General features: G+C 41.5%; 1 protein-coding gene across 2 annotated transcripts in view; it reads right to left on the bottom strand.

The window, feature by feature from the left end:
• The window catches only part of KCNAB1 (potassium voltage-gated channel subfamily A regulatory beta subunit 1), a 472,013-nt gene that overhangs the window by 104,072 nt on the left and 355,629 nt on the right, over nt 1-12,312 (bottom strand). For both annotated transcript variants that reach the window (XM_043997394.1, XM_043997395.1), the window contains exon 3: nt 814-851. In XM_043997394.1, the coding sequence (XP_043853329.1) occupies nt 814-851 (38 nt within the window). The remainder of the gene's footprint in view (nt 1-813; nt 852-12,312) is intronic.

Raw genomic sequence — 12,312 nt, 5'->3', positions numbered from 1 at the left:
TCCCTGTTGACTTGTTGTTTTTTTAATTCAGACTTTCATAGCACATGTTTACTTAAGGTCAGGCACATGCAGGGGTGTGCTAGAGCCTGCTAGAACCAGTTCAAGAGAGACGATTTTTCCGTGTGGGTACCTATACCTCAGTTATTGACAAATGCCACAAACCATGGTTTGATTTCCTGTTTTGTTGATTGTCTGGGATTAATAAAGTGATGGATCAAATTTTATTATTTCAGATTAAATTTAACATTATGTTGTGTGATCTCCCCCTACCCTCTAAGTCAGTTGTTACTCAGTCTGTACTCAGTATAGAGTAACTTGTTACATTTTTATTTGCCCCCAGTCTGAAAATGTTATCGATTGCACAGATTTGCAAAACTAGGCAGCCTGTTGTAGTGTTGAGAGTACCAGGCTTGGAGTCTTAAAGATTTGTTTCCCCATTCTACCTCTAATATTAACTGAAACCTTGTTCCTTTAATCTTTATGTGTCTCAAGTCGCTCATAGGGCTTATCATGGAAGGTTGTGATCTGCACTGATGGAGGGAGTTGCTGGAAAAAGAGTAACACCATGGTGAAAAAGCCACAGAATCTTGCTTGATACATTCATAATAATTTGCGAAATAAACAAAGCAAGAGAAAGCAGTCACATTACAGCTAAATTAGATTTAGCCATTTTGTCTTCAAGAAACATCCCAGTGTTCAACACTCTAGCAGCCTGGAACTGGACTCTTTCCAGAGCTCTCCGCAGTATTGTGGTCAACATCTTTTTCAGATTAACTATTTTTTTTTAATTAATGAAAAGCAAAAGTGACTTACCTCATCTGAAATTTGACCTCCAAAAGTGACCCATGTTCCTGGAAAAAAAATACACAAAATTACACATTATTTATTATGATTTCCCTAATCCTGAGTTGAGTGCAATGGGAGATTACTTTTTTCAAATAATTTATTACTGATGCTTGGACCTGGCTGCTGCCAGGTCTATGGTGAGAGGGGATGGCTGCAGACCTGCTTGGGCTGCAGCATTCCCTCTTGTCCTACTGAATTAGCGGAGCAGCAGGCAATTCTGAAAAGGAAGATGAAGTGATGGGCTCATTTTGTCCATGTTCTCTGATGTCCAGCCCATCTATGGCCCCTTCTTGGACTTCCTATGATCTGTTTTCTCTTTTCCCCTTCTTTGAAAGCCTTCCCCCAGTGGAGGAAGCCAGAGAGCCCTCTCTCCTTTAGGTGGTGCTCCTGCTGAATTGGATCCTCCATCTCAAAAGAAGGAATGAAGTGGCTGACTAGAGGTTGAGGGGTGGTTAAAATTCAGTGATTAGCCAAGACTGAGAGAGTTTCTCTACCCTCAGAAGTGCCCATGAGAGAGTGAGATTGAGGATGAGGATGCTAGGGAAAGTACCAGACCTGTGATTTCATTGTTTTAGGGTAATCCCAAAGGAGGAAAGTCCTTTTACAATGAAGGTCAGCACCTTCCCTGCAACCTGTAGTCTTAGAGAGTTGCTTGCAGGCAGTGAAAGATTAACTGACCTGCCCAGGGACACAAATCAGCACTATCAGAGACTGTTTCCAACCCATCTTTCTATCTATTCCACCATACTGTGAGCTCCCCTGAAGACAGTTAATAGGACCAAAAAGAAAACCACTTGAAGCCCTGAGTTTGTAGAAGAGCATTGGAAGATAATCAGAAAGTCCAAGAGAAGGGAAAGGAACATTTAAGAGAAGTCTTTTTGTGGCTGGACTCACAGCCCTGTGTGAGCTCAGAGCAAACTTGCTCAAAGCCACGATAAACAAGGTAAGACCTGGAATCACTTGACCACCCCTCCCAATATCCCAGGAGTGCTTGGCTCCATGCCTAGAACTTGTGGAGGTTCTCCATGGTGTTTGCCCTCACTGATGAAGGTTAGCACTCCAAATGCCAGTATCTATCCATTCCTTAGGAAAAGATGCTCATAATAGACCCCTGAAGATGACAAAGAGAAGCCTCTGCTGCTCAGGGCATAGACACTTCTTGCAAAGACTTGATAAAGAGATCTTATAGAGAGGTTTGTAATTTTGCATTTCAGAATGGTTCCAAATTAATTATGTTTTTTGCATTTCCAATTCCAATCCAAATCCTGGGATTAAGAGCATGAGTTTATGTAACATTCTGTTCTTCAGGGGTCATAGGGATCCAAAGTGCTGGATAACAGCCAAAAAATCCCACAAAAGGAATTACTTGTGTGTACTACTTAGCAATGGCTGTCTGCCTAATCTCTTGATTTTTGTTGCTCTAAAGCAATCTATAAGAATACCAGGACAATTTCTGAAAAATACCTTTAAAATCATAAAATCTATTTTAAACACTCTGCCAAATGGCCCAAGTAAGTCAAGGATGCTTCATCTGGCTGAGACAGAGGATCCTGGATCTAAAAAGCTCAATGGGACTTTTAGACCATCTAGTTCAAACCCATCATTTTACGAAGGAGAAAACCAAGATTCAGAGTGAAGTGACTTGTCCAAGGTAAAAAGGTAAAGAGCAGTAAATGTAAGAGCTGGGATTTGAACCCAGGTCCTTTAGACTCCAAGTTCATCACTTTTTCCACAGCACCATGCTGAGTCTTTCCTGACCTGAAACTTAATCTGTCTCTCAAGAACTCTCAGGTTAAATTTCACACCTTCAGGTCCCCAATGTTACTTCAGGAGCAAACCTCTGATAACAGCCAACTCTTGGCCATACAAACATCTCTACTTCCTTCCTCCTTAGAATTATGGAGGATTTAGGGGCAGCTGGGTGGCGCAGTGGATAGAGCACCGGTCCTGGAGTCAGGAGTACCTGAGTTCAAATCCGACCTCAGACACTTAACACTTACTAGCTGTGTGACCCTGGGCAAGTCACTTAACCCCAATTGCCTCACTAAAAAAACCCACAAAAAAACCCAACAACAACAACAAAAAAGAATTATGGAGGATTTTTTCCTCTAGTTGCATGGTTGAGGGGGTGGAAGAGTAGATATGGCTTGGGGTTCTTGGAAGGAAGGGCACATGGATTAACCAGCCAAATTAAAGAAATATGGTTCATATTTATAATTAGAAAATTGCAAATTAGAGGAAGGAATAAACAACAGCTGGCCCAATATTAGGTAACAGTTTTTGCTAAGCTCCTTTGTGATCATTTTACAAATTCTTATTCAGTTTCTAGTGAGAAGAAAATTCCAAATTCACTGAGATTGTTTATATCTGTTTCATTGTGAAAACTCAAATTATGGCAATGTTGTTTTAGAGAAGTTGCTTTTCTTAACCTGACAGTTGTTATTTATAAAGGTATCATTATTATTAATAATTTGGGGGGGCACAATGTGCTTACAATAGGAAAGGTTACAATGCTTTCCAAAAGAGCTCAAATCCTAGATTCGGATCTCTTTATCCCCCAATGAGTCCATGCATCACTGTTTTTGTCTTTATGTTAGTGAGCCCATACCACATGACACAGAGGAACTACTGGTGAGATGGGAAAAGAAGACAAGAAAATAGGGAGCCTGGTGCAATTATCTTTTGTTCTTTGTTACCTGGTTACCATGTGGGGGATTTACAGTAAGCCTTGTTGTCTACTCACTCAAGGAGCTGGCCATAATTGGGTGTTTACTGTTCAAAGAGACCATTCAGCCCTGAACAAAGAATACTTGGGATGTTTAGATGTGATGTTTATTTCATAAAGCAAACTGTCAGGTTGGCAGAGTTTGTCACTACAGTCTCCATATGACACGTAGACTTGCTTATAATTGTTCAGATAAAAGGAAATCTGAACAATCATAAGCAAATCTGAGGACAGTGCTTATGATTCTTTCAATGCCACAGGTATCTTACCTTAACAGGCAAGCTCAGCAGCTGCTTAAAACTGAGTTCAGCAACCAGGAGAATAATAACAAGAGCTGACATATATATGTATATATACACACACATATATAACACATATATCACTTTAAGGTTTGCAAAGTGCTTTACATTATCTCATTTGATCTCCCCTCCCTCCCTTCCTTCCTCCCTCCCTCCCTCCTTCCCTTCCTTCCTTCATAGAATTATACGATTTTATACTTCCTTCACACAATTTATACAAAGTCATTTCTGGGCAGAGACTATAACAACTAGGAGACAAAGGGACTTCCTGGAGGAGACAGAGCTTGAACTGAGCTTGGAGAAACTAAGGGGTTTTAAAAGGAGATGAGAGGGGCAGCTAGGTGGTGCAGTGGATAGAGCACCGGCCTTGGAGTCAGGAGGACCTGAGTTCAAATCCGGTCTCAGACACTTAAAACTTACTAGCTGTGTGACCCTGGGCAAGTCACTTAACCCCAATTGCCTCACCAAAAAAAAAAAAAAAGGAGATGAGAGGGGCACCTAGGTGGCACAGTGGATAGAGCACCGGCCCTGGAGTCAGGAGGACCTGAGTTAAAATCTGGCCTCAGTGTAAGGGGCTAGAATTCTAGCTATACAGTCTAAAATATCTAATGAGTGGTCACCAATAAATTATAAGCTTTAGCAAGAGTTTAGACTTTTAAGCATTTATTAGGATCTAATGATCAGAGAGAAAGGTAAAAATCTAACTATTTCTAAGAGACCCCATCATCTGACCTGCCATGGCAAGGTCAGGAACCAAAAAGACCCAACTCCTCCTGTGAAACTCAGCACATGCCCTCCACACGCTCACACACAGCTCCAAGCTAATTGGCTGGTAGCTTTGATAGACAGTACCCACGAGCAAACGTCACTTCCTGAAGCCAGGGACCCGACCCCATGGCTTGCCCTCAGACGCCTTCTCCTTATGGCGGAGCTTTCCTACAGTAACTCTCCAGCAGGTGGCATCATTTCAATCGTTACATCAGACACTTTACACTTACTGGCTGTGTTACCCTGGGCAAGTCATTTAACCCCAATTGCCTCACCCCCCCCCAAAAAAAAAAGATGAGATAGGAGAGCATTCAAGGCATGGGGCAAGGCAGCCACAGAAAAGGAGATGGAGTTTTAAACTGTACAGCAAGAGCAGCATTTAGACTGCTAGGTAGCTAGGTAGCACAGTGGTTAGAGCACTGGGCCTGGAGTCAGGAAGATCTGAGTTCAAATATGGCCTCAGACAAAACTCAGTGCCTCTAGGGATTTTAATGGACTGCAAGCTAACAGGAAAATATGCCATTCAATGATGTGACCTTAGCCAGCACTAAGAGAAATCCCAGGAATGAGGAAATAATGGTTCTTCCATACTCTGTCTTGCTCAGGCCACATGTGGAGTTTTGTGTTCAATTCTGGGTAACACATTTTAGGAAGGCGAGCAGTACACTAGTGGATATTCAGAGTGGTGTAACCAGATTGGTCAAAGGCCCTGAGCTCATGCCTAGGAAGAGTTGTTGAAGGATCTGGAAGTGTTTAGGCTAGAGAAGAGAAGACTTAGGGGAGATGGGATTGTTATCTTCAAGTACTTAAAAGGCCTTCATATGGAGGAAGGATCAGACACGTTCTGTTTGTCCAGAGAAAGGAGGCCTGGGAATAATGATCAGAAGTTAGAAAAAAGGTAAATTTAAGTTTGATACAACAAAAGTCTTTTCTAATGATCAGTGGAATGCTTTGTCTCCAGAAGCAGTGAGATCCCTCTCAATGATCTTTAAAGGTGGTAATGGATGACCATTTTTCTAGTGTTTTGTAAAAGGATTTTTTGGGGGAGTATAGGTTGGACTAGGTGGACTCTGAGGTCCTTTTTTTTTTTTTTGCAGGGCAATGAGGGTTAAGTGACTTGTCCAGGGTCACACTGCTGTAAGTGTCAAGTGTCTGTGGCCGGATTTGAACTCAGGTCCTCCTGAATCCAGGGCTGGTGCTTTATCCACTGTGCCAACTAGCTGCCCCTTGAGGTCCCTTTTAATGAAATACATTGATTCTGTGAAGATTGTGAGCCAAGTCTGCTTTCAGTTTCTGGGTCTCAGAGACTCCACTTCATGGCACAATTCATTCTGTTTATTCACATTGTACATCCTTTTTTACCATGTTGCTCCCCTTCTTCCACTATCCCCTACCATGCCTTTTTTTGTGAACATGGATATATTGCCTTCGTGTAAAACCACTCGCATAAATCCAGCTTTGTAAGAACTTTCAAGATGGCATCATTTTCTCCCCTGGCTTACCAGAGGACCTCTTAATCTTTCATTTTTTGCATATGTTTTAGAACTAAAAGGGGTATGAGAGATCACACAGTTAAGCCCCTTTCTTTGATAGATGAAAAAAACTGAAGCCCAGAAAAGTGATTTGCCCGAGGCCATCAATAGGGTAACATCTATTATGGGTTCTGGCACTGAGAAAGGTCCCAGATGGCTCTGCTGAAAGTTAATGCAGTAGGGGGGACACATAGAAACTACAGCTTCTCCTCCTAAGATTGCTCTAGTGATTAAAAGTAATAAAATGACCATGTCTTCCTCTTGGGAGGAAGAAAGGGGGACCAGGAAGGCCCTCTAGGGAGCTGGGACAAAGTTTTCTATACTCATATATCAAAAATATATTAAATGAAGTTGTAGCTCCCTTGGCTCCATGCACAGTCCTCTCTCTATGCATTCAATAAAGCAAATCCTTGAGCCAAAAAGTCAATGCTATTCTTGGCTTTAAATCTCATTCCTCATTCCCCAACTCTTATTCACATGATGCAGAAAAATTGTTCTCCAATCTTTTTGCATCTGCCAGTATTCCCATTATAAGCCTGTCCCTTATTTTTGGAACCAAGCTGCTGGGGCTAGGGGTTCTTTTTTGGCTTCCAGGATATTGCTAATGAGCATCTGGCCAGAGTTATGAAATGGAATTCCAACTAAGCCTTTTCATCAGCTACCTTAATCACCTTTCTGTGCAGTAATCTGGCTCTGCCTTCACATATGCTCTGACATCTTTGTTCTTGACAATAACTTTAAATAACAATGTATGATATGCAAAGAAGGGCTATGAACTACATGAGACAAAGGTGTAATTGACCCAGTGGTCCATTGGTCCTCCCTTTGTACTTATGAGGAATGGTGACGGCTAGGCAAGTCACTACTCCCATTTTACAGGTGGGGATGAAGCTTTTTATTTAAGAAAATGAATTATTTTAGGTCCCTTTGGCTATTTAAAGTACCTTCTTGAGTACCTGTGTTCAAAAGTCAATTTCAAAAGTATAAAATGGGAGAGGCATTTTCAATTTGTTTGGAATTGCAATTTCAATAAGAGCCAACTGTTGGACATGGCGATGAAGAAAATGCATCTGGTCTTATTTGACATTGAAAGGCATTTTATAGGGAATAAGGCAGTGATAGTCTCAATATACTCTACCCAAGTCAGATCATGGGAGGAATATTGGGTTCAATTCTGGGTACCACATTTTAGGATATTGATAAGCTAGAAAGAAACAAGAGGAGGACAATTGAAATGGTGATAGATTTCAAGTTTGTGCCATATCAGACTTAAGTGAAGTCCTAATGATATTTATTTTGTTTGTTTGTTTGTTTGTTGTTGTTGTTGTTGTTTTTGCAGGGCAATGGGGGTTAAGTGACTTGCCCAGGGTCACACAGCTAGTAAGTGTCAAGTGTCTGAGGCCAGATTTGAACTCAGGTCCTCCTGAATCCAGGGCCAGTGCTTTATCCACTGTGCCACCTAGCTGCCCCCCTAATGATATTTAGCTTAGAGGAGAGTCACTAAAACAAAATCAGATTAACAATCCATTCAGGAAAAACCACATGGATGAAAAATGACTATTATCTAAAATATGACATGCAATTGGATGGGCAGCTCACTGAGCTGGTCATTCAGTGTTTATATTTCAAAGGGGCTTTGCAGATAGATGCTGAGCTAATTCCAGAATGGAAGAATAGGAAAACATTATTCTGGCTTGCATCTTGAACATTAAACAGTGATTCCAGAAGCTTTAAGATCTCCCTGAAAGAAAACCCCATCTTTTTAATATCAACATTTTCTTGGTGATGTCATATCACTGTGAATCACAGAACACCTCAGCTTCCCAAGAATGAAAACTGTGGGTGAACCAAAGGGCAATAGAGAGACACATGGTGGGTGTAAGTAAGCTACAGCCTATTAGTAGCAATGACTTGTGTGCCAGAAGTGTTATAAGGAATATCATCCAAGAGATGGATGATCAGAAAATAAAAGAGATCTAAATATGGACTGAGAGGGGCACATACCAGATTATTGCCTGAATACTGCCCTGATAATCATGATATGTGTTAGAAAAAATCTAAATGCTTGTTGGGGAGAGCTCTTACAGGAGGGCATGGGCAAGAATGGAACAGGTGAGAAAGTATGGAAGGGGTGCAGTCTTCTCCTTGGGAGAGGCTGCCTTTACCAAGGAGCTCTTGAATCCATCGATGTTTTGAAATGTGTCATAACAAGGACTTAAGAGGATCAGGATCAAAGGTCTAGGGCTGGAGGGAACCTCATCTAATCAACCCTCTTATTTTATGGATGATGCAACCAAGGCTCAAGAAAGTGCCCACTGTCATGTGGGTAGTACATGTCAGAGGTAAGTTTAGAACAAAGTCCTCTCCCTCAATAACTAGTCTTCTTCAGGTACCTTATGATACTTTAAAAGGTATCATTTCAGGTGTAAATGTTATATTCTATAAAATCAGGGGGAGTTTTATGTTAACCTGGATAAGGGAAGGGGGACAGGAGAGTTGTTTTCAAACACTGAAGGACTTCCAGGGGATTCCAGGGGAGGGATTAGGCTTGTTCAGCTTGGCCCCAAGGGCAGAACTAGGAGAGATGGGTAGAAGTTGCAGAGACATAGATTTAGCCAAGATGTCAGGAAAAAGTTCCTAATAATGAGAATTATCCCAAAGTGAAATGGACTGCCTTGGGAGGAAATGGGTTCCTTCTCAATGGAGGTCTTAAAGAAAGATGCCTACTTTTTAGGTATGCTGTGTGTAGGAGGGTTTCTTTTTGAGGTATGATGCTGTGGAGTGGATAGCCACTGAGATCTCTTCCAACTCTGAATGGCTGTTTTTGCGGAAGATGTGTCAAGATGGTGTAGATACTTCTCTGTCCTGGCCTGCTGTGAGGCAGCCATTGGAAGAGAATAAGTGGTAGAGGCACCTATGTGGTACAGTGGATAGAACACTAGACCTGGTGTCAGGAAGATCTGACCAACCTCAGACATTTACAAGCTGTGTTACCTTAGACAAGTCACTTAACCTCTGTTTGTCCCAGTTTCTTCAACTGCAAAATGGGGATAATATGAACACCTTCCTCTCAGGGTTGTCAGAGAGATCAAATGAGATAACATGCATACAGTGCTTATAGTGGTATAAAGAAATGTTAGCTATGTTGACAATGATGATGGTGGTGGTGATCATGTACAACTCAAGTGAGCCCTCCTATGGAGAAACAGGGGCACAATATTTAAGTTTAGATGTCAGTCTCTCTTTCCCCTGTCCCCCTTAGTGAATAGCATACATGGTTTAACCTTCATGAACTTTCCTCAGGAGGACAGCAACAATGACAACAATAACAATGACAAATATTTATGTCGTGCTTACTATGTGCTGGGCACTGTGCTAAGTGCTCCCCAATGATTACCTTATTGGATCCTCACAACAACCCTGGGAGGTCAGTGCTATTATTATCCCCATTTTATAGATGAGCAAACTGAGGCAAACATGAGCTTAGTGACTTGCTCAGGGTCACACAACTAGGAAGTGCCAGAAGCTGGATTTGAGCACAAGTCTTCCTGACTCCAAGCCCAGCACTCTATCTACTCACTGCACATACATTACATCTGACTATCCTCCAAGCCTGGAATGCTGGAATGGCTTCCTCACCTCACATTAACAACAACAATAGCTACAATTTATATAGTGCTTTAAGCTTGAAAAACACTTTATATAGTATCATTCCTGTGTTTATTATATTATCCTATTTATTATCCCCATTTTACAGATGAGGAAACTGAGGCTCAGAGATATTAAAGCACTTGCCAAGGGTAGTACAACTAGGACATGTTTGAGGCAGAATTAATTCACAGCAGGTTTTGACTTAACACTGAGTAATTGAGGGAGGAAAAACCCACTTCCTTCCTATGTTCCTGGGAGACTCATTACCGACTCGAGTTCCTCAAACAGCTCTAGCCATTTTCACCTTCTGAAATGATGACAGGCCCTGTGTTTATTCTATGAGACTGGGGTTTTTTTAATGTTCATGACGAAAATTCTTTGGCATCTTGCTGACAATCAAGGGGAAGCCAAGCAACCTGTCTGTGTTCAAAATTGCTCTAATTCTTAGGGGAAAGTCACCAGTGATCTTGGAAGCAGCAGGCACCATCAGCCTGCCTCTCTCCTTTCTGTTCTTGTGAAGAACTCCGCAAGAAATGTAGGGAAAGGTTAACCCTGGGGGGAAATGAGCACAAGGGCTCTAATCGGGGCCAATTAACACCCACCAGAGGCCCCTCCTCTCCTACTGTTAGGATTGCAATGCTTCTGTGTTTACCAATTCGGAGACATCATCTTCTTCTAAGAAGGGTATCTGACATTAAAGCGAAAAGGCTGGGGTCTTTGCAATAATTACTTTGGAGTCTCATCCAATGATGACGCCCACTAATATCCCTGAGAATGAAAATAAAGAGGAGGAAGAGGAAGAGGAAGAGGGGGATGGAGAGGGAGCAGGAGGATCATCAGGGAGAGAGGGGAAGGGGGAGAGGAGGAGCAGGAATACCCCTTAGAGGCTTGGCAGTCAAGGTCACCCCCTTTCATGTTCCTTAAGTCCTGAAAAATTCGTGACAAGTCTTGGTTCTTGAGAAGGATTTAAAATAGCCATTTTTCTTCATAGAACAGGAATGTGCTGCTGAGAAGATGATATTTGGTGCAATGGTGTGTATGAGTGTGTATATGTGAATTTGTGTGCATGATGTTAATGTGTGTGTGTGTTCATTTGCCTCTGTGTAAGTGTGTTTACAGTGGGTGCATATGAGTTAATTTGCCTCCATGTGTGTGTCTGTGTGTATGAGACAAGACCTCAAAAACACATCATGAGCTAGGAGAGGGGTGGAGGATTAATTGAGGAGGAAATAGATTCCTTTCCAGTTCCAATGTAAGGAGTTGTTTGTTCTTAGCAAAATGGAAGACAAGGAGATCACTATGTTAGAAAGGATGACAATATCTTGGAAAAGTTCTTTGAAATGTTGTCTTCAGGGCTTGTGGGCATAATATTGTTTATTTCTTTAACTACAACCCACAGACCATTCAAAGGAGGGCTACAAAGTTTCCAGACTGATTCACGTGACTCCCACCACACACATTGCACATTCCAGTCCACTTGCCGTTCCATATATGTCATGACATCTCCTGACTCTGTGGCTGATCCCATATCTTGGGCTTCCTTTTCTCTTCCCTTTCTCCACTTAGAATCTCAGGCTTCCTTGAAAGCTCATCTCAGGTGCCACCTCCCACATGAGACCTTTCCTGATCCCTCAGTCATTTATCCTTTCATCTTCTCACCCCACAAACTACTCTGTTTATTCATTTATGTACATGTCAGTATACGGTTCTAGATGTGGAATCGGAAAGGATCTTAGAAGTCATCTAGTCTGAGGCCCTCATTGTATAGAGGAGAAAACCAAGGATCAGAGTGAGCTTGCAGAGATTGGCTCACTGAAGCTAGGCTTAGAGCTAGAAAGTAGCAGAGCCAGGATTTGAACTCATGTCCTCTGACTCTTGCCTATGCTCCTCCCATTATTCCAGATCACTTTCATTTTTTCTGTAGAAAAGAAAGTCTTTCAGAGTCAGGGCTGTTTTGTTTGTCTTTGTATTCCTGCCATCTAGCACAGCACCTTCCTTACCTGTAGTTGGCACTTGGTAACGGTTTATTCAATTCAACTCAATTAAAATTAGCTTTCCTTTAGAGTACATTTTTAAGATTTAGAAATATCAAGGCCAAAGAAAAGAAATAGGAAAATAAATAAGGGAAAATTGAGAATACCTAAAGATGAAAAAAAGAAAACATTTACAAATCCCAACTCTATTACCCCCCCCAATATTTGAGTGGTTAGACATAAGAAACCTAACTTATTTCAGCTGTTTGTTTCTAATGGGCACCATCTATCTACTGTTAATACTTCATGCTCTGGAAATGACCCAATGCTTGAGGGAAGAATCAGAAAGTTACAATATAGATGTGATGTTTGGTCATGAGCTATTGTTTCAATTATTCAAGTGGTGCAGTTTTCCTTTTGTTTTTTTAAAAAAGAATAAATGCATCTCTTATTCTTGATGGGGGACCCAAATCCCTTTTCTCTCTAGCCCAGTTAAAAAAAAAACAAACAAAAACCCA

The sequence above is a fragment of the Dromiciops gliroides genome, chromosome 3, assembly GCF_019393635.1.
Source record: "Dromiciops gliroides isolate mDroGli1 chromosome 3, mDroGli1.pri, whole genome shotgun sequence".
NCBI lineage: Eukaryota > Metazoa > Chordata > Mammalia > Microbiotheria > Microbiotheriidae > Dromiciops > Dromiciops gliroides.
This window is presented reverse-complemented; position numbering and strand designations above follow the sequence as displayed.